This window comes from Ochotona curzoniae, unplaced genomic scaffold, assembly GCF_017591425.1.
Source record: "Ochotona curzoniae isolate NIBS_2020 unplaced genomic scaffold, NIBS_Ocur_1.0 contig_3498, whole genome shotgun sequence".
In the NCBI taxonomy this organism is placed as follows: Eukaryota; Metazoa; Chordata; class Mammalia; order Lagomorpha; family Ochotonidae; genus Ochotona; species Ochotona curzoniae.
In genome coordinates, this window is record NW_024465885.1 from 15,046,025 (window position 1) to 15,070,134 (window position 24,110).

Here is a 24,110-nt window from a genome sequence, read left to right on the forward strand (position 1 = left end):
ACTAAACACTGATCTGCTATTAGCTGTGTTCTGAAAACAAGTTCTAGGGTTTTGAACTGGTGTTGTGGCTCAGGATGTTAAGCTTTTGCTTGCAACACGGACATCCCCTATCCAAGTGCCAGTTTCAGTTCCAGCCATTCTGCTTCTGATCTATCTTACTATTAACGCAACTGGGAAGGCAGGGGATGCCACTCCAAGTGTCCCTGCCATCTATGTGAAGGACTCAAATGGAGTTTTGGTTCCTGGCTTAAACCTAGCCAAGCCTCAGCCAACGTGATCATTTTGGGGAGGGAACCGGTGGAATGAAGATCTTTGTCTCTATTTCTCCTTCTCTCTCTGTTGTTTTGCATTTCCAGAAAATAAATAAATCTTAAAAAGAAGAAAAAATGTTATAGGAGTTTGAAGGCTCACAAAGCTTTTTGATTTCCCTATCTTCCAAGCATCGGTTTATGATAATCATCTTATGATTCAATTATAAATCATTCTATTTGAAACTATGCTCTTGCATGAGGCTCTAAATGATTGCAGTTGGAATCACAGTTGTTGAGAGTTTTATATGAGATTTAAAAGCAGCAATGTTATAGATTTTTTAAGATCTCTGCAGAAGACATTGAAGAACTTGGAATCCTGAATATTGCAAGAGTCTTTAGCCATGTAAGGTATTTTCTGAATCAAGAGATTATGGCATGGATATTTTCAAGAAGTCTCCCACAGAATTCTACTTGATTCAGTTTCAGCAAACTGAGCAGAGAAGCCTGCCTACTCTGCCTGAATGTCTCATTTACAGAATTTTAAGGGAATGCATTGTGCTGCTGTAAGCTACAGAAAAGGAGTTAGTTTTTCATAGAGAAGATGAATTTTTCCAGTATACTATTTTTGTTTCTGCCTTCTACAGGGTATTACTGTTATGTAAGCAGTGCACTATGTAGCATTCAAGTCTTGTGTACCATTCAGGGTCAAAAGAAACTACAGAAATTTTAAAACTAAAATTATACATAGGATGAACTTATTGTAGTATCCCAACTATGTAAGTTATTTATGATGATATTTAATTATAGTGGTTGAAGCATCGGCCTACTTACATATAATTAAATCACTGACTACTTTTTTCCTGCATAGATAACTTACTGCTTATTTTTGAATCTATTCTATAATTCTTGAAAAATATGTAATTTTTTTTCACGTTCCAGTTCTGCTAAATGCATTTTCTGTAAGATCCGTGTAAACCAAAAGCCAACATTATATCATAGGGCAGCTCCCACCTTGTTTTGCCCTACAAAATGAAAGAATGAACGCTGAGAGAAGACATGTTTTAAAACAGATTTGGTCTACCTTTACTTGGGAAGCCCATGAGGCCATGCATCCTACCCTGTGGGAATCTACACAGTTCTCTGGAGAGGTAGAAGCTTTAAGGTGCTTTTTTCTTTAACATGCTCTCAGTTACAGTGAAAACACACTGACAACAAAGCCATAATCAACATAAAGACTCAATGTTGATTCACATTAAATTAGAAAACTGTGTAAGGTGTTTCAGAATGTTTATGAAAGGAAATGATTCTGGATAAATACCTAACAATTTTTGGTAGCTTCTTTGGATATGTCCAAAATAAATCACACACCTGATAATAATACAAAGATCTCAAGGGGTGGAAAAACCTTCAATTGAGAACTTGAAAAGACTCTCATTAAATCTATATTTCTTAGAGCCAATTTAAAGGAAACATTTATGCTAAAAGGAGGGTTAACTAAGGCTAAAGGCCAAAACTCTCTAAAGAATCTGAATAGAGAGGTAAAGATGGAGAAGCAAAGAATCTGGAGATTATTTAAAGTCTCTCAAGATTTTTCATGTATTTATGACAGGAATTAAATAGAAAATCCCTTTGTAAATGTTCAAGAACTTGATTCCAAATGTATCCTCTATGTTTAAAAAATGTGTTATCAGTATTACATAAAAATGATGGTGCTCACTTGTATCAGTAAGCATGATTTTATAAACTGGACATTGAGTTCTTAAGAATGTGGAATTCTTCATTTACAGATTCCAAGGAGTCCCAACACCTCCTGAAATTGAATGTGAATATTTACACATAAAAACACATGTCTATTTTTCAGGGGAAAGGAGACCATAGCCTCTCTGGATTTTAAAGTAATGGCTGGGAAGTGAGTTTACAAAATTGCCACATTTTCACCTAGTCCTTTAGATACTAAGGAGTCTCATTTCTGATCAGGAAGCAAAATATAGTCCATAATAAATCCGAGCCAAAGACTTACACCCTGATATTAGGATTGTGTATTCATAGGAGCCCTTAAAGTCATTAAGTTCGGCAATAGAAAGTTTACTAAAGTCAATCTTCATGTTGCCTGGCCAGTCCCTTGTATAGTGATGAAATTTAAGCAGGTGTTTTCAAATAACCTTCTTACCAGACATCAACAGTGCCACAAATGTTTTAAAGGGACTGTTTGGAGTTGTACGACTACAATCAGACTTCATTCTCCTTGTCCTGTTCTGGCTGGCTGTGTTCTGCTTGTCAAACCTGTAATCCCAGAGCTTCTCCGTATTCCCAGAATAGCAGTGATCGTTTTCCCTTTCAGTATCTGCCTCATAGCCCCCATGCCCATTTTTAAATTGTAGCTGTTTGGCAGGGTTTCTTTTTAAAGCCTGTGGCTTGGCACACCTTAAAAGAAGGCATTTCTCTAGGGAGAGTTGTTCTCTAGGGGAGCTTTTGAGCAGGGCCTGTGTCAGGCCTTAAAATCGTATAAATGGGGAAGAATGAAAAATAAGAGATAGTAATTCAGAAGAAGGATATTCTTTTTACTACAGCTTACAGTTTGAATGATTTTTTTTAGGTTGATATTTTTCAAATTTAATCTTTTTGTTGTTGTTGTTCCCTTCATAACTAGCTTTTGGCTTAAGTAGGCATACTCATAACATCTCTTCCAGGAGGTAAAGTATATACACAGTAATTAAGGAAGAGTTTTTTTTTTCTTCCTTGAAGATTTCTTACATAAAAACAAATGATCACATTTTATCCTATGTATATTTACTAGAACAATATTCTGATTAAGATAAAATAATGTAAATTGCCATATATGCCACAGAAAAATGTTCAAATAATCCCCATAATTAAGAACCATTGCCAATAGAAATTACTTTGCTCGAAGTCATTAATTTTAAAGTGTCAGATGATGGGTCTAAAAGTTACTGACTTCTTTATGTTCTTTGAAAATATAAAATGATTTGCTCTCAGTATCAGCGTGGTTATTTCTAAAATACGCAATACCTTTGCCCTGCAGATTTTCTTTGGTATCGTGAGTTAATGCCCATTTTTCTTAACTCATTGTATATTCATTCAATGTGTGTCACCTAATCTGATGCACCTGCATTACTGCTTTTTCTGCAGTTCTCTATATGAATCAAAACCTGATAACATTACAGTTTCTGGATCCCAGATTTTCTGAAGCTTCAGGCTTACTTATCATTCATGGCTCATTTCAAACATCTAAATGATATGCCTTCTGAGTACAAACAAATTTCTAACTGGATTGTGCAGGCAATGCTTACCCTGACTAATCAAATAGGATTTCACATGAAATATGAGAGGAAAACTATTGATAATCGTTATGGACAATGAAGACATTTTTATACTGGGTCAGGTTGGCAAGTACTTTGCTGTAGAAATCCTCTAGTTAGATATGTTATTGGTTTATGGAAAACTGGTGAATCAACTTCCCAATATGGACATTTACAGGATATTAGTCAGAATATAAAAGCTTAGCTATTTTAGTATATGGCTCTTCTAAATCTTTTCCCAAAACAGATAAACTTTCAAGTATATAATATTAAACTTTATTATTAATTATATAGTCAGTAATGACAAATATGGGTTTTGAATACCCACATGTTTAAATGATCCCTATTGTTTGACTCAGAAAAAGCAGGGAGAACATCTCACTCAATCTTTGCCATTTCCTTGGAGCATGACAGAAGTTATAAAATTAAGGGATATTCAGGGTTATTTATGCCACATGTGTTTACACACAGGCAGGCAAACTAGAGAGTGTTCAGAAGAACATTCTTTTAGCTAAAGAGATTCCAAGACACCCCAAAGGAAATATTAAGAACTTTAGAATAATTTTTCCTAGAACATATCTATTTCTAAATTCCCTAATCTGTCACCTTTCACTGACTTGCTTAAAATGGGAAAACTTTTGGTCTAAAGTACATACTTGAATTTGGTATAATCTAATCTATATACCTGGTATTTCATGATTAAAACATATTATAAAATCCGCAACTGATGGAACATTGTAAGCTCAAATTCTGTAATCCAATCATACTCAAATAATAAGATTATTTAGAGTAATTAGCAGGTAAGGAATAAAGATTGATGCATTTTAAGGAAGCTTGGGTTCTAAGACACCTTGAATGGTTGGACCTCCCATAAATTGAAGATACTTCCTGGTATCAGTTACCGAAGTGAAATGACAATAAAACAATGAAGCTTTTATACATTAGTTCAACACTACTAGTGTATCATTGTATTTTCAGTATCTTTGTTATTTTGTTTTCAGCTGAATATGGGAAGCATATAAAACTACTAGAGGTGGGAGTCTACGCCAAGGAAACAAACTAGGTCAAGACTCTATATAAGCACATATTGTACGACCATAGAATTAAAAAAAATAACCATAGGGAATAAAGTGAACAAGTTAATTATTTCAAGTATACAGTTCATAAAGGGACACTAATTCTTTTCAAGGAATATAATTTGATTTTAATACAGTGAGAGAAGACTGCTTCAAAACATAAAATTTCACCTTTATGTCATTCTAATTTACTCTCTCCACTTGAATCTTCTTTCTCCATATTCTTTTCTCTCCTTTCCTGAACATTTATTGTTTCATTGGGTGACTACTGTAGAAAAGGTATTTCATCCTACACATTTCAACTTGAGCTAATAATTCTTGATGCTTATCTTCATCTGAAATCAGCGATAATAACTCTTTACTGTGACCTTTCTGGAACTGAGAAATTTTATAAACCTGTGACTCCTTCTACATAAACACAGATTTCAGTATTTCTTCTTTCTACCTGTGATGGTTTAGTGGTTCTCCAATTACTAACATCAGGGCAAAATGAAACATCACAGAAGTAATGTTCTTTGATAGCACAGTGTAACATGAATCAATTTCGTATGAGACATACTCACTTATTTTAACTGTACGAAGATGAGAATTAAGAATCAAATTACAAATATACTAGAACAGTTCAAATATACTAGAACAAATATACTAGAGTAGTTCCTTGAATGACACAGCAAATGTCTGATGAGACCAAGTAAACACTCTGACATATAATCAATCAGTGGAAAACTATTTTTTCCTAGTAGACATTAAGCTTCTGCCAGACATTTAAAGTGTCATGAGGTAGGCAATGGGAAGAACTGCTTCCTCCCCCCAAATTAATGTCCTAAATCTGAAGAATCAACAGTTCAGCCATTAGATAGCACAGAGACTCTTTAGAGTCTTTCATATTTGAAACAGTAAACATTTTTCATATTATTGTTTGATTTCTCTTTATACAAGCCTATAAAGGAAATTCTGGAGAAATAAGCAAGCATGGGATAGGGATAGATACAAATTATCTTTGGATTCACAGCAGTTTTCATTCAACACTATCAAAGTGTCTGGGCATTATGTATCAGAATGATATAATCCAGGTAAAGTGAGTTGAATTGGTGTAGTTTGAGAAACAAAAGCTTAGATTTATAAATTTTTAATGCAGCAGTTCTGTTACTTCTGATTTGTATGTAACTCATGAAAACAACTGAGGTTTGTTTTGTGTGTGTGTGCATCTCCCACAATTTCCAGAGGTCATTTGGTTTAAAGCCTAGAAGTCTAGAGTGCTAGAAGGTTCTTTCAAGTACTTCTCTGGAAAACAATCTGTGCTGTAGAAAGATCATCTTTCTTATCTTATTACCAGTGCCTAAGTGACAGGGTTATTATTATTTTTTATCCATGGTGTTCAATAATTAAACTCACTGCTGAACTTCATAATGTCATTTTTTTCTAAACACATCACATCTAAATTCCCCATATTTTTAATTTAGAATTAAGGGTTAAGTCATTAAAATACAAAGCATCTGTTCATCTCAATTCTAATCACTGAGTTATTAATTATATATATGAAAGATACATTTTCTTACTGCAGTTAAAAGCTCAGCTTAAATAGATTTTTCTTTCTGATTCTTTGCAAGAGCAGCAAAAAATACTCATAAAATTACTATTCAACTGGTATCACTTTTGTTTCCAGCTATAAAGAAGGGGGTATGATATCCATAATTTTTATTTCACTTAACTTTGGCTCCTTAAGACTATAAAACTCTAATCATGTAAGTGAATTACACAATAATAAAATTTAAAAATTAAAAATTTGTTGCTTTTAAAATATGGTTAATTTAAGTGGACAAGGGTACCAGAGAACAGAAACAATCTGAGTTATAATCTTATGTTTTGTAAATAAAGTATATTAAACACAATACTCAGAATGTTGGAATTTTGTTTGAATTGGGTTTCACATCATTTTAAGTTTAAAAAGAAATCTTTTATTCATTTATTTTATTGGAAAGTCAGATGTGCAGAGAGAAGGAGAGACAGAGAGGAAGATCCTCCATCCACTGGTCAATCCCCCTACCTGCCTTATGGTCACAGTGGCTGGAGCTGTGCTGAGTTAAAGCCAGAAGGCAGGAGCCTCTTCTGGATCTCCCAGGTGGGTATAAGGTCCCAATGATTTGGGCTTTCTCTATTGCCCTCCCAGGCCATAAGTAGGGAGCTAGATGGGAAGTGGTGCAACCAAGGTACAAACTGGAACCCATTTGGGATCCTGGAGCTTGCAAGGTGAAGATCCTAGCCACCAGCTACTGTGCCAGGCCCTTCCCATCCTTTTCAAACATTTCCATTATATTGCTGGGTAGACCAGGCCTCTTGGACACACTGAATTTGTTACTATAACTTGTTGCACCATCATTAATTATGCTAAAATACATGATTTATGGTAAAAACTTTAAGTGAAGTTTTTAATTAGAATGGGCACTACTTCTATTTTGCTAAGTTATATATAAAATACTAGATTTTAAATCTTCAGGTACAAATGGAGGAGACAGCTGGATATTATACTAAACGACAGAGAAGAGGCAACCTGTGAGTGCAATATTATAGATAATTCACAGAGTGTTTGGCTAAGCTTGAAATGCATTTAACATGCTCAATATCCTGTGCTTTTTCTAATCAAATATGATTTTGGTCAAATTCATATTTTTATGTAGGACTAGTTATACATTTTCTTTCTCAAAAATTTTACATAGAGGTCCTCCTCTCACAGAGTCCTCCTGCTGACAGCTTCAGCAAGATGTTTCTAATAAATACATTTCTAATAAATCTTGCCTTGTTCACTGAAATGGTCTGCATGACAATCCTTCTTTTTGTGTGAGGCAAGAACTGAAGTTGCTTCCATTCTTTGCATTGATTTTCCTGACACAGCTTGGGTCTGCACTCCAATACAGCTTGGATCCATTTAGAATTTGACTGCAGTCAGCAAGAGATTGTCTCACTGAACAGGTGAACAAATGAGTTCTGTTTTTCTGGTGACTCTCATGCTCCATTAGCAACTTTCTCAGAAACATGGGGCTCCTGTCACCCAGTTAAAAAGCAAATAGAATGATGGTCCATCTTAAAATTCAGGAGTCAGTCTTGCTAACCAGGCTGGAGCAGACATTGCTTTAATCTCCATTTCTTTCATGGATTGACCATTCGTGAAAAATGGGGGAAAAAGGTCTTAAGATGGCCAAGGACTCCCCTTAGAGGAAGGCCTGGCTGCTGTCCCTCAGAGATGCCCCTTTCAGCAAGAATCAGCTAGAGCAGTCATCGGCCCCATATTCTTAACAGCTGTTGGGGTTCATTCTTCTGGGGAAGGGAGCATACGAGTTTAGAAAAACTAAAAGATAGACTGAAAGATAGGGCCAGATCCTTGGTGGAACGAAAAGAGCGGGTTTCTTTAAAAGATACTTGTTTCAAAAGCTGCTTTTAGCAAAGGAACATACTAATCTTATTCCCAAGTTTCCAATTATGTCATAATAGCAATGGACAGCTAGGTGGAACCCCTACTGGAATATCAGTCCTGATCCTCAGTTTCCAGGTTTCACATGAGAATAGCTGAAAAGCAGTATCACTGTCCTTATGAGGTTTTTCATGAGAATGGAAAGAAGCTACCCATCACACCTCTCAGAAGGCTTTTTCTTTTGCGCAAGCTAGAAAGAATTAGACTTGCTGTCTTTTAAATTTCATATCCCCACTCTGACTGTTGCTATTCTCTGTCCCCCTCTTCCGCCCCTAAATCTGTGCTTAACAGACTCCACTTGAGCCAAATTTTTCAGGTTTTCCTCTCCTTTCCCCCCCATGACGGCTGAAGCAGTAGTTTTGTAAATTAATACATTCTGCTTTGCTTACACACACACACACACACACACACACACACACACACACACACACACACATTTACCTAAGTTCATTACTTTCTGGCATACCTTTAAATAATTTTCTGCAGCAACATGGGAATTTAATCTCTATCAACTCATATAAATGTGGAATTACTCTTTCTGTCAAGAACGTTTTGTTTATAATTCTCTTTTAGGCAATTCAAGGCATTTCTGAAATTCATATTCTTGAGTTTCAAATTAGGGATCTGTGGCTCTAGTTTTTATGCAAAAACTTCCTCAGAGCACTATTAGCACTATTAATTGGGTGCTTGGGGTTCAGATCCTTATGCACTTCTATTATGCTATTTTTACATACTTAGATATCACATATATGGTTCCCAGATTTTCAAAAGTCTCTTGCATTTTCTCTAAACAATGTATCTTACAAATAGTTTGTGCTGTGGGTCTGTCAACTGTGACTACAATTATAGAGTTGGTGACAGAAAATTTCACTTGAAATACCTACCGGCAGGAATCCTGGGGGGCAGAGATCCTCCCCCTGGTATTGGATGCGGGGCCTGGATGCTATTTAGAAACCCTGTCCTCAGGAAGCTGGGGCAGAACGTCTCCACCCCAAAGGCTGGGAAGGACCCTTTTAAGAGATAAAAAGTGACATTAATCAAAATCTTCTATATGGAAAAGTTGTTGCCAATTATTTGGAACAAAACCTAAAATCAACAAAGCTGTCAAATCTTACAAAGGAGCTAGGAAGTGAAAAAAGTGGGATGCATCTTACACATTTATAAAATCAACCTATATTCCTGAAAAGAAAGCTCCTCTTGCTACAATCAAAGAGAGTTTAGAAGCATCAGAATACTAAGATAAAAATTCTAAGCCTGCATTTAGAACATACTTGTGCTGTGCCATGACAAACTGGATATAAATGCCAGTCATTGACATTTCTTTGCAGAAATCACACCCACACAAGTACAGACATGCAGAAAGTAGCACAGTAGGATGTGCAGAGTGTTCTGTGTCCCTCAAAAAGAGTAGGGTTTTATTTTAAGCTATGAATATTAGCTTAAAATGGTGGAAAATGTCTACACAAACAATAACTGTGCAAGTTTTTGAAACAGTCATGAAAATTATTTTTCATAATTCTTAATTTGCTAAACTTTTCTGTTTTGGACAAGACATGAGAGTTTGCAATGGTAGAACCACATGCTTTTCCATTTTAAGAAGAATGAAGTGAAAAAGAGAAACTGCTTGTAAAGTCTCAGTAACATTGTTACATTATGAATCAGAGAATAAAAGAATATCAGCACTGGAAAGCACTTTAGAGATTAGGCAGTCAAAATCTCATTGTAGAGCACAACAAACTTTGTTAGCAGAGGGGAAGTGATGCCACCCCACTGGTAGAGTAAAAGGACACATTCTTTATACTAGAGAATAAAAATAAACAATGAGCTAAATCCTATTTGAGAGATTGCTAGCTTCTGAATGCATATTTTAAACCCTTCACCAAGGTAATGTTGCAATTGAGACCATCAATGAATAGAAAGTACTTAATATCACTCAGATTAAAAATTCATATATACACAGTATCAGTGGTTACTGTTACAGCAAAACTCAGATGAAATCAAAGTGGCACCCTGAAAGCAAATCCCGTTGATGGCTGTAAGGGAAGTGCTTCATCTGGGCCATCTGAAACTCCCATCAGGTCAAGCAGCTTTGCATGTTGAATCCACAGGTGAGACTCTCCTTTTGTACTTAGATTTGGTGCTAAGTCACATGTTTGTGAAAAAAATTCACTGTTTCTTGGACAAAAATGTTCCATGAAATCTAAGTTAAAACTTGGTTTCTTCGAACATGATTTAGTGTGGGCAATTGCTCCTGAGTCTCTGCCAGCTACCTGGTGGGTGTCGCTTAGAGCTTACCTACTCATGACCTGAGGCACAGCCTCCAGGACTACATGTGAAGTGTGACCTCTGACATGAATAGAAGGTGAAATCACTTGTGAAACATGACCGGTGATATGATTGGATGTCAAGGGAAACAGACATGTCATATAGCCAATTACAGTGTCTTTGGTGGGTGGGGGGCCTGCCACAAAATACCCTCCTGCCTTCCCCTTTCTTAACGTTTAAAACCTGTAACTTGTGTATTGTAAAGTGGACATTCCTCACCATCTTGTCTCTGGTGGTTCTTACTGCCAAAGAATACTATTGCCTCACCCTGGTGACCTCACTCAGGGCCTGGTAGCAGGCTAAAAGCCCAAGAAGTTAGAATTAAAGGGGCTTTAGAAAAAACCTTTATATTTCTTCTTTCTATTGAGAAAGTTGTTAGTGAGGAAGACCTGGAGTTCTGTCACAACAATTAGCCTCCCATCACGATTGAAGTCCAAGCTACTATGCTTCTGACTGAACTCTCTATTGTTCTAGGGAAGGCAGTGGTTGTGCCCCTGCATTCATATGAGACCTGGATTGAGTTCCAGGATCCCAGCTTTGGCCTGAATTGGATCCAGCTATTGTAGTTATTTCAAGAGTGGGCCAGCAGATGAAAGACCTCTGTCCCTATTTAGTCTCTGTTACACTATTTCCATCTATATTACTCTGTTACAATGTATATTTTAGTGTGTGACACTCTTCTATTTTGTGTTGGATTAAGGAAAGTTTCAAAAGAAAATTGCAAGGGCAACATCATGGCATAACACATTAAGATGCCATCTGAGATGCTAACATCCCTAACAGGTGCCAACTCTGTGAATGTGTTCGGGAAAGCAATGGAAGATGGCCTGAGTGCTTGGGTCCGTGAAGACACAGGGGAGACCATGAAGACATTCTGGGCTCCTGGCTTTGGCCTGGCAGGGATGGACCTGGCTGTTGTGGCTATTTGGGGAACAAACCAATGCTGGGAGGTTTCTCTCTGTTTCACCCTCTTTGTAATGCTGCATTTGAAATAATAATAATAATAATAAAGAACAAAGAAATGCAGAAAGTTGTGTATAGTTGGACCAACTAGTTTTATTATTTATTTTATGAGTCCTTAATAAACTGGTCCATTAAGCCCTGAGCCTGTGGCAAAGCACCAAGTGATTGACCAGAAGTAACTTCCAGGAATAGTGAAGCTAATCTCCCCTTTACAACTGCATGGAATATTTATCATTAAACACAGAGCTAATATGTGTATATTTCCTGCATAAGACATTTTCTGCATTTCAGTGCTTCATCATTGTCTGTGAAAATAATTAGAGTGAAGGCATTTCACTGAGAACCAGGTGGAAGTAATTATATCATATATTTATACAAGATGCTATTAAAGTTATGAAAGGAATGGTATTGTTACAATAGGTAAAATAATCATAGGAAATGCAAGTTTTATCGTATGCTGTGAAAAACTAAAACAGAGCAATTTTAGCTGACTATTGATTTACTGAAGCCAAGAAATAGGAAGTACAGGTCCAGCATATTAGGTCATAAAGAAAAAGTGCAACAAACTCCTGCCTAGCAAAGAAAAAGAGATATAAAAGAATAGATATTATTAAAAACCATTGAAGAGAAAGAGACACGGGGAGCAATGACTCTAAAGAACATGATTAAACTACATATTTGGAGAATTTTTTCCTGGGTTTTTTATTCTTCCCATCATTTTTCAAAATTTGATTAAGAAAAAAATCATCACTTAATTCCTTGAAATAAACTAAACACAAATACTATTTTACTGTTAGGATTATATTGATGACTGTGGCTATTGTTGTGACAACTTGTCATACTTAATAGCAGTTTCCATTTTTCTAAACTGGCTGCACCATTCATACTTGCTTTGTTATATTTCTTTGCCACAGATAAAGAGACTTTTCGTGTACTGTGGCATCTTTTCCTTTAGGAATTGATTTTTTCTTTTTTTTTAACAGCTGAAAATTTGAATCAGAAAAATGAAGTTTCTAAATAAATACTCACGTGATTATTGTGGCATAATTATGCCTTATGATTTTTCTCCTTAGTTTCAGTCATGACAATAAAGATTACATGAAACATTAGAAACCTGATTTTTCACAAGTCATTTGGGAAAACATCAAATTTTTCTGTTACAAATTTCCTTATCTTTTAACCCATGAGAGATTAAATTTTGAGATTTGATATTAAATCCTTTGGCATGTTTGCTTCATAGGTTTGCTTTTAGCTACATCTAGTACAATATTTAGCATAAATTAGATATCATTTGTAAGGAGTATATACATCTAGCCATTACAAATTTGAGATAGAAAATATGTTACTGCTTGTATGCTTTCCAAAAACCATAATACTTGAGTTTCTAGTATACTAATGGTCTCAAGTCTCTGATTAGCACAATGATTCTCAACTAAGATAGTAGTTACTGGTTTAGGGAACATCACACTTTGTGAGGGGAAAGGTGTTACTGGCATTCATTCTGTGGATAGAAAGCTGAAGCAGCTGTAATGAGTGGGTTACTCTCTGCAAAGAGGATAATTCATTTTCCACATGCTAGCACCACTCACTGAAAAATATTGTGCAAGAGTAAAGAATCATAAAATAATGATGGTTGCTAGTAAATAGTTCTTTTTAATGACACCACAGTGTCTAAAAGCAAAAGTTGACCAGGTCTGCATTCTGACATCTGGCTTGATAAGTCAGTGGGTCTTCTGATGACTTATTTGATATCTGGATGCAGTCTAGCCTGCGGGGGTAACGAAGTTTCAAATAATAAGATGTATTTAATGATTAAGCTCTACTCCTAATTCATTGTTACAGAGATCTATCTGAAATAATTTTACATTAAGAATTTGCATAAGAAAAAACTAAACCATGACCTCAAACTCAATAATGGTTTAATTTCTCTGTGAAATGAAAGTGATTCTATTTCCCAGGAGCATCTCTGTGAAGGTCACATAAAAAGTAAATGGTCATAAACATAAGCCTATTTACTTTCTTTCTTTTTTAGAGAAACACTTTGGATTTCCTTTTCAGGAAATTATTAACAATTGGTGAAACTTTCAGTGTGGATCTCCTCCTTGCTTCAGGTTCACGCACAGACTCCCAGTGGAAGAAATCCTTTCTACTGGTACACTGACTCTATACCTGGACTGGGATAATGTTGCTACAGCAGAACAACTTCTCCTTATCTATGTGTCTGCCTGGGTATTATCTATGTATCTTCCATCTAATTCCACTTGTCCTGACTTTTCAGATTGCGTATCTCCCTCTATTCCTTGTAGATCAAGCTTCTGCCCCATGTGCTTCTCCTTTTCTTGCTACAATAATTTATAGTGTTATATATTCCTCTACCACTAAGAGCAGTAAGGAAGGAAACCACAAACTTGTTATGTGTGAACAATGCGTCTTAGTTTTGCGTCATGACTGATAAGGCCTCGGATTCCATAAATTTACATCACCAGATGTAACACAAGAACAAGTTAGGAAAAGATGCTCTCCTTAAAAACACTGGATATACTCGTTATTGCCAGGAGACCTTTATTGCAGTTCCTTAAAAGTGCTAACATGTATATAGGAAAGATTAAACTGTTCTGTGTTAGTAAGGAAAGGATCACTGACTCATTGGAATGCATGGGTCATGCATGGGTCATGCCAACTGGGAGTTCATGTAGTTTCTCCTGATGTGATCAGAAGATATAAGAGTTCAAAAAAACTTAAATAAGTGGGTCCAAAAGTGATCAAATAAAACATGACAAACTTCTCCTTAGGCAAATATCTTGCTAGAATATAAAGAAGTATTCTACCTATTCAATTTCTTCCTAGGCCAGTAGCAACTTTCTCTGGGTGGAAAAGAGCGAAATTTTCAATTAGGTTTAGACTGCAAAAGACAGTTCTACACGAACAACTCATTTATTTTTTCAATTCATTGACTTTTCCATTCAGTCAGTAAGTATTTTTGAAGGATCTTGTTGTTTTTACTTATTAGATATGTATTCTAGTAGAAAAATAAGAAATTAATTTTTCATATTTTTAGTTTCATAAAATATTATAAGCCAGATATAATTATACAACCTTTATCCACTTTTAAATTCCTATGAATAGAAACAGTCCTACAGTTACTGTGCTATTTTCTTCCTTTCTTGCACAGTTAATCTTAACTCATATCCTTCAGCACAAATACCGTTAAAGATCATATAACAATTACTATTTTTACATTTTATTTTTATAATCCAGGTCACCATATTAATTTTATAGATTTTTATATTATTGTTTTTGAGAAATAATAAAAGCATTGAAGGAAAAAGGTCAGTTTCATGGCAAGGTTTTTATGAGTTTTCTTCAGGATTTTCAAAAAAATTTTTAGCTTTCCTAGAGTCATTTTTAATCTTTCAGACCTTGTAGGATATGCACAATAACATTATGGTGAGTGCAAATTATTTTTTAAAACAGCAGCATTAACAAGGACAATGAAAATACCTCGAAGCTGATTAAGGATGAAACATTTCTTGAAAAATCAAGTTCTGTGTATAAGCAAAATTTTTTTTATTTTTTTAAAATTCTGATTCATGAATATCCATATCTATTTGATGATAAAGTTGTACTTAAATTTTCCTGAGGTTTTTTAAAGTTCAGAAATCCATTTATATATTTTTTATTCATTTGCTACACTGAATGAAGACTATGTTTTCCCTAGATGACCTTTATTCCAGCGAGTTTTGCCTATGTTTATATGCTAGTTAGTGGACTTGAAATCTTATTAAAAAGGTTTCCTGAATAAATTTACAGTCTGCTAGTATATCCATCAGATTCAATCGTGAAAATGCAGAACTTTGAACACTTATTCTTCCATTCACTAACTGATTACCTTGGATAAAATAAATTTATGACAGTCACTTCATTTGAAAAATATGGTGATTAATGTACACATTGTCTTACTGTAAATCATACAGTAAATTACTAGTGGCCAACAGTATTTGAAAAACGGAGATAAATATCTTTCCTCTTTCTCCTCTCACTTCTGTGTTTCTTAAATTGTTATTTTCACGCGATCATGTCTTTGTGATTGTCCCTCTGCTTGGAAGGCCTTTCAGATGTGGCAGGGATCATTTTGCCAAAACATCTGACGCACTTGGGGACAGCTTGCTCTCCATCGTCTCTCAGTGTAAGCACGATATTTACTTGTTTACAATTTCATAGTATCAAAGTCAAATGTCTCAGGAGCCAACCAGTGGCAGAAAATAAATATATCAAAATAAGTGACAACGGCATTCAGTGGAAGTGAAAGGTCTAAAGACAACAAATTCAAATGTTTTACGAATCACTGTAGAGATCAAATACAAAACATCTGTTGGATGACTTCAGGCCGTGGGCTGCCAGCTGATGCCTTCTGGATTACATGTTTGTCTTTTTAACAATGGTTGAACTTCTAAGGCCAGGTGAGACTCACTCCTCTATTAGTCTGCTCCCAGAATTTGCATGTAGTACAAGCTTAAGGTAATATTTATAAAGTTCAGTTAAAATCGTCTTTACATATTTATATAAATTGCTAAAAGGTAATCCTTTTGATATTAAAACATTCAAAATCATGTCTACTCTAATCGAACAAATACTTTAATGTGATATATGACTTCCCACTTTAAATAAATATGAAAGGCCAATGCTTAGGTACAGATTAAAATTACAGAAGTTCTAAAATTCTGCCTAAGAAATGATAAAGGAGTGAGCTTCACTTGAAAACGATGTCGTTTTTCTATCTGGGCCTCCCTGTAAATCTTCTCCTGGTTCATAGATTCTCACCGATGGTTTCTCTCTGAGCTTAGACTAGTATCTGTAAAAGATGTTTCATACCTCAGGTGTCACAGAGTCAACTAAGCAGTTGTTAAGTAGCATTTATCAACAGCTATGGGAGCTAGATCTATTAAATTTCATAGCCAAAGTGTGCTATAAATTTATTATTTATGAATTGATGGTGTATCTGTCATGTTATTAAAATGAGGTCTGCCCCTATAGCACATTAGCTGAAGTGGTCCTGAAGTGGGCTGCATCTGCTTCTTTGTAATTTTCCAAAGATGCCGACAGCCCAAACTGGTCACTTGCTGCTAGTCAGTATACTGCTGGTACATGGACCAGATTGGTACTTTCTCTAACATAAAGCTGAAAAAGTAGGTTCTGGCTTTGTTTTCACTCATGGATATAATCACAAGACCTTTGGTAGCATTATCCACACACAAAAGTGTTAATACATAACAAATACTTCCCAATTAAGACAAAGATGCCTTAGTTCCTTTTGAGGCTTTGTTATTTTTCTCATATCACTTTCCTTATAGTTTAGTTTTTTCTTTTGAGACAATCTTGGTATAAGTTTTTCAAAGTAGGTTCCCAAATCATATTTGCTACTGAACTTGATGTAGTATGTTGTCCTAGGGGATCAATGTGAAGGCAATTTAAAAAAGAAAATATATTTTTCCTTATTTTTTACTATGTTATTTGATAGTTTGATAATTTGTGAACGTGAAATGACAAAATTTATATAACTGGCTTAGGAAGTTAATTAAAAATATTGTTAGCATTCTAAAAATTCTATGATACATAAAGACATCCTCACAAGCTCATATATTGTTTCTTTCTCAAATAAATGCAAACTGAATTACACCAACAGCCAGATTCAGAGCTTCCACAAGGACAAGGGTGTGAGTTTACCTTGGCTATGTTTCAATACAAGGGTATTTTATGCCATTTGAGGAAAATATAATCAAACGATGTATTTATTTTGATGCTGATTTTTTGAAATCCCATTAGCTTTTTCATAATATATATTATCTCTGGATTTTCGGAAGACTTCTCATACAAAAGGATTTCAAATTTTTCAGGTACAGAAATAAACATCTTTAGTTTCCATTTTCATATATCCCCTTACATTTGTCACAGTTTTTCATATGTAGCCTCTTATTTATCTAGTTAAGGCACAGAGGGAGTAGACTCAGAGCCTGAGAAGAAAAATCAACACTGAGCTAGAAGTCCTGTGTTACGGGGGGAGATGGTGATTCACGGTTATTTTCTGTGGACCTCACTCTCCTGGCTATGAGCTTGCCAAGTTCAAGCCCACGGTGGCTTTAAAGCAGGATAATAACACAGTACTGGGCTCTAGTACAACTGTGAAATGGACTTGAAATGATCCAGGTATTACACAATTTAATACATCTTTTAATTTTTATGGAAGCTATGTTTTTTTTTTCAAGCTTGATACTGTTGGGGCTTATGTTAATTTAATTATCCGATATGATCTGAAGCAGGGAAATAGATTCAAGAGGCATGATTTCTAGAACTTTGAGGTCACATTAACTAGGTTTGTGGATATTGTAGAAATAACGTCCATTTGGCTATCCTTGAAGGGCCATGAGACTGATTTCAAAAGGAGGATCAGAGTACAAACTGCTTCACAAGTATGGTGTTAAAGGACACTTGAGGATTTTATAAGGAGGAAAAAGAAAAAGGGTGGGAGGGAGGGAGAGAGAGAGAGGGAGAGAGGTGGGGAGAGGGAGAAAGAAAGAGAATTAGAAGGAGCTGCTGGGTGTTGCTACCATTGAAAATGACTTTACTTCAGAGGCTGAATGAAGACAATTACAGACTCCTGTATAATTCGATTACTGGTTCACTAACACACATTCTTTTATTTGGCTTGGGTATGAATCTGAGTAGTTTAGGAAAATGTTCCACTAGGGGTGTTGAATGTATTATCGCTTTTTGATTATAGTGACAGCATGAAAGAAATGACAGCTTGCGATGTGATGTATGTGGAGAAGAAAATATTTGGAAGCAGTTTGAGTATATTTTATTTCTGCATGGAGTCTTTGGGCATTGAGCCACTTTCACAGCATTATCTAACAAATTATGGCACCACAAAAACTATTTCATGCCCTGGATGTTAGTTTTCAAAAGATAATAAATGCCTGAGGTTGTAATATAAGAGAATAACAGGAGTGAACTAAAATTAAAGGAACATCGATATTTTCAAGTGAAAAAATAAACACAAACTGATTTTACAGTCCTGCCTTCAATTTTATGCCTATTTAAACAGGCACACTTTATGGACATGGTATGTTAATAAAGAAAAATGCTTGCTTATTGATATGCTTAAGGAATGAAATCATTTTACTCTTTTATTTGATGAACTAATCACCACATAATACAGTTGTAATGTTTAAAGAATGGTGATATACTTTTGTTTCTGACTTGGAAAAAGAAAGTCCAATCTATTGCCTCTCTCGTTTACCTCTTCCTTCCTGGCACATGTATTCTTAAATGGAGCGGATCACAGTTTAGTCTGATTATTTCATGCTGTGGGGAAATCTTGTGTCATATGAATCATTCTGTAGCATCAGGAATGTTGAGCCACAGAGAACTGAGGAGACCAAACTATCCCCCAAAAGGAAGCTGTTCACCCATGTGAGGCAAATTGAGTGTATTCAATGAGATAGTCTACCAAATGGGACTCTGGTGCCCTAGAATACTTAATTCACTTCAGCTGAATGAGCAGTTGGATCAAACTCAATTATTGAGAGTTAGCCATTCATACTCAGAGGCATACAGATCTCAAAGCGAATGTTCTTTAATTGCATGCAAATAACTGTAGTAACCCAGGTACAGAGTTGGGAAGATTGAAATAAGTGTGGCCTAGTTAGATAGCCCCATTTAAACTTGTTTTTCAAATTACATCTGCACAGCACTGAGTGGCAGGAACCTAAGGAGATGAGGTTTTTATTTTCAGGAAAAGGAAAAAGAAAGTGATAGCATTATTGCTGAACTGTAATCACATACTGAGTTGGAGGAAGTCCCACAATTTATCCAAGGATATAAATTTAACTATAATTTAGTAAACTGTGTTTATGGACATGAATGGCTTACAAAGATAAATACTGGATGGTGGAAGAGGAATGGCAAAAAATAAACAATGAAGAGGGTCAGAGTTATGGGCAACTCATGTATAGATCAAATAAAATGGTCATGCAAAGTTGCATATTGTATTATTCTTCTCAAGTTTTTTATTTGACTTAAATTGTATCTTATAAAAATACTCAAAATAATCTTCATTATTTGAAAATATTCAGTCTGAAAAAATTGTTACAAAGACTAGATTTGCCATTAAAGCACATGTGGAATATTCCACAAAAGAAAAAAAAATAGCTGTAGTTCATGTAGACAATGGAGAAAGTCCTATACCTCTAACCAGCATGTGGATTCACTGGGGCAGATATGACCGCTTCTTTCTTCCTGCTTTTAAGCTAGCCCATAGCTGACCAGAACAGAGTCCAGACTCTTTTCAGCTTCTGTATTCATCCACATGAAGCTTTGTGATTAAATTCTGAGGTGTGAGTGGAAGCAGAGTTGATGGTTGCAACTAGGAACAAGTGTTCCCAGGAGAAAGCATGGCTGTGTGTACCCCTCTGGCCTTTAGGCACGGCAGTTTAAGTCAACTTTGCTGGACAGTGTGTTGAGCAGAGCTGCCTAAAGTGTGTGCCTCAGGGCCACGGTTTGAGAATCAGGAAGCCATTGGCTATAGATTGTTCACTCCTAAATACCACTTATAAGTGAGAAAAAGAATCTTTTTAAAGCCATTGTTACTTGTGGTTTCTGTCACTCACTACAAGAATCTAACCCCAAACTGACAGCTCAATTGCTCCTTCCTTAATATCCTACCCCCTGAATTAATTTTGTCAATATCTTATAATAATTCATTTCATACTTTGATTTTGAAACAGCCTTTATGGTTATCACTGAGGCTGTTTCAGAGTACCCTCCCACTTCTGGGCAATTATTTCAGAGTCCTTCCTCAGTATAGACATTGTCTCTCAGTCCCCTGCCGGGATTGTCCTCATTCTGTCACTGAATCACAGGATGAATGAAAAATGCCATCACAATACTCCGGATTTTGCCATCACCTCTACTAGTCAGTTGTGACCAATGTCAGGTGAGCCTGTTCTCTGTTTCTTCGGCACTTAAATCACTGAGGAACGACCAAGTGAATCTTTATCTTATATCTCCTCTTATTATCTATCAAAACCTTCTACTTTTGACAGAAATGAATTCTGATTACTAAGTCTTTCCATTCTGGGGGTCACTTGTAATCTAATTTTGATGTCACAGTATTACACATGCGTGAGATTTTCTTTTCAGCTTTCAACAGCGAGACAGAATATAGATTAAATTAAAATGGTATGCTTTTAATTTATAAAAACAAGTGGTCTGCCTGACTTTATTTATTCCATGTAAGTTCTGGAATCTTGAGAGCCACTCCAGGACAAAAAATATTATTTACTCAAAGAGCATAAGCTTATCAAGTCTTTTGAGTCATTGTGTATTTAGGCCATTCTGACAGAAAAGCATACACACAAAATTTTGGGCTTTCTGAATGTTAACAGACCAAGGTGATTAGTGATTGGGGGTGTATGGAAAGTGGAAGGGGTACAACACTTTAGTGATTGAGATTGACAGTTCTTTCACAGCGATGATAGACCTGTGGCAGGTGTTAGTAGGTATGTATGCATATATGTGTGTATGTGTGTATATATGCATAGCCGTTCCCTGAATAATACAAAAGAACGTCTAATATAGTTAATACATTTTGGCAGAGTGGATAAGTCATAGATTGCAACTCCAGCATCCCACTTGGGCACTGGCTCATGTCTGGCTGCTCCTTTTCTGATAGAGCTTCCTGCTAACGACCTGGAAAAAGCAATTGAAGATGTTTGTGCCCCTGCCACCCACAAGGTAGTTCCAGAGGGCGCTGCTCCTAATTTCTGGCTTTGGCTTGTCTCTACCCTGATCTTTGGGGCCCTCTGGGAGTAAAGCAGCAGATGGATGATCTCTGTCCCTTCCTCTTTATAATTGACATTCAAATAAATAATCTTAAACCAAGTATAGTATATTTATGTGGAATACATTTGCTATTGACTATTACAAAGAATAAGATTTCCTTTTTCCTGGGAAAATAAGAGTGCAAACCATGGTAGCTAATATGGAAAACAGTAAGAGGTTTCTGAAAAACTGTACATAGTCTTGCCAAACGATCCAGCAATTCCCCAGACCGGAAGGCTGCAGATTGCCTGGGGAAGGGAATATAAGATATACTGGTGTGGGAGTGGCAGAGGGCATGTTTGACAGGGAAGGAATGACTTCTGGGGTCTTCTACAGATTGGGTCACTGCACGAACAGGTAGGCAAGGAAGCCGAAATGGAATGGTTTAGAAGGGGGAAACTGGAGGGCATGTAGGGTCAAGCCAAAGCACCCATCTACATGGAAGATCTGGGCTGGGCTAAACAACATCACTTACAGTCCACTGGTGCTAGCCAAATTTGGGGCTGGGAAACATTCCTGGCTAGGCTAGGCAGCAACACCTGTCAATGAGTGTTGGAGTAGGGGCTAGGCCATATCCAGTTGGGCAACAGCACCCGCCAGAATGTGAGAGAACCAGATCTGGGGGCAGGCGTATCCTGTAGGAGAATTGTGGACTTGTCTCTGCGGGACTGTAGCGCCTGCTGCTTTCTGCACAGAACTGGGGTGGTAATGGGCTTAGCCAGGCTGGATCACAGAACCCACTTGGTAGGAACTCACCTGAAATTTGTGGGAGCTGAAGCTGGGAGGAAGCTGGGCAGGGCCAAGCTGTAGCACAAGCAAAGGCCAGGACTGAGGGCAGACCATGTGAAGCAGGTCCGCTGCCCCTATTGGCATGTGTGAGATCGGGGGCTGGGAGCAGGCTTGTTTGGCTCTCTTGTTTGGCTACTGCCAAACATAAGAGAGAGCATAAGAGATAGGTCTGTGGGCCGCCCAGTCTGGGGCTAGTCCAGGCTGGGTTAGACTGCTGTAGCTACTGGCACACAGAGAACCAGCATGGGTCTGGGTCAGCTGTGCTAGGCAGTAGCACCAGTTGTTAGGTGCTGAGTCTGAGTCTTGTCAGGCTGGACTGCAGCATATCCTGGCAGGTGGAAGATCTGAGACTGGGAACATGCTTGGCATGGGAACTGTGGATACTCTTCTGCTAAACTGTACCAATGCTGGTAAGCACAAGAACCAGGGCTGAAGGCAGGCCAGGCTGGACAAAGCAGTGGTATCTGTTAGCATATGTAAGGGCTTCATCGGGGGATGGGTTAGACTGAGCTAAGCTGCAGCACCCATGTGTGTGCACAACAGCCAGGTTAGATACAGGCTGGGCTTGGTTGCAGAGGAGGCTGGTCTGCTGGGTTATTGGGTGGTCACTCTGACTAGGCTCTGGTACCCACTAGCATGCATGAGGACTGGGTCTGTGGAAGGCTGGCTGGGCAGGCCTTCAGCACCTGTCAATTTGTGTGAGGTATGGAGCTGGATATGGGAATTGATCAGGCAGCTATGTGCATTGGCTGGTGTAGGTGACAGACTGAACTGAGCCTGACCATGACTGGCTGATACACACAAGAGACAAGTCTGAGGCTATCCCAGGTGAGGTTTCTTGGAGGATTCTCCAGCTAGACCACTGGACTCAGACTCCTGCTACCCCACAAAATCACAAGTTGTGTGGTCTGACCTTGGAGTGCATGTATTGGGACTGTGTCTCCTCCATTGCTGATGCCTGTGTAGTAGACAGAATGCTCAGATGCACAATGGGAAGGTGAGAGCCAGCTCATCTAGGACAGCAGGGGATGTCAACTGCCTTGTCAGAGGAAAGAAAACAGACCAGGTTGGACAATTCTTTTGGTCAAACTTTGCAGTATGATTCTGGGTGTGTAGATACATTAAGGGGAACTTTGAGAACCAATAGTCCTTGGAAAGATTTTTCTCATCCCTAGAGCAATGAAACCAAAAACCTCCCAGAACTATGAAAATCTGCTCAAGTGACACCCTTGGAACACTCTTCCCCACATCGCGATCTCCAGGGCATCATCAGAGGGCCACCCCTGACTGCCTGGTATTGATGTAGTTGGACTTGTAGAAACACCCTCTCCCCTGCAGACACAGAAGAAAAAAAATGGAACATCTGTCCCATCCACATTCGTCCGTACCTGACTCTCCCCATCCTAATCACAGGCCCACATGTGTGTGCATTCCTCTCAACTATGTAAACAATATTAGAAAGAAAAATTAAAGAAAATTTTAAAAATGTTACACTACTACAGTTTTAATGATCTGTGATTACCTTAAATGTATAGTATATGGGTGAAATTGTCATTTTTTTCCATTCAATTATTGCTCATAGCCACTGCCTATTTTTTAACTAATTAGGTTCTTTATGCTTTTTATTTGTTAAACTTCTTATTTGTTGAATATTGAGCTTTTGTATTATAATAAAAACTTAAACTATGTTATCTGCAAAACAAAGACAGGGTAGGTGGGAAGCAGATGGGAGGGAAATAGGGAAGGAGGATAGAAATACATCATTATATTCTTTATCCACAGCTATACTGAACCTGTTACAACTAATTAAACATTTAAGGAAGTCAAGTGTTTAGAGATCGTTCTCCAACTAAAATTCCAAAATTCCTCAGCAATGACCTAAGAACTGCCATTCTTATATTACACCCTCTTTTTTCCACCCAAGTCATTCCTTTAATAAAAGGACCTGACCAACTATTAAGGTAGAAAGGAGTGTCTAATGATCAACTTCACAACAAAGGGGCAGTAAACCATGGATCTTATGCACAATAGAAAATCA

The 24,110-nt window shown here is 37.0% G+C and overlaps 1 protein-coding gene across 1 annotated transcript in view; it reads right to left on the minus strand.

Moving 5' to 3' along the window:
* The window catches only part of EPHA6 (EPH receptor A6), a 795,505-nt gene that overhangs the window by 156,680 nt on the left and 614,715 nt on the right, over positions 1 to 24,110 (minus strand). Inside the window, 1 exon segment of the mRNA XM_040980604.1 lies at positions 9,001 to 9,126. Coding sequence (XP_040836538.1) covers positions 9,001 to 9,126 — 126 coding nt within the window.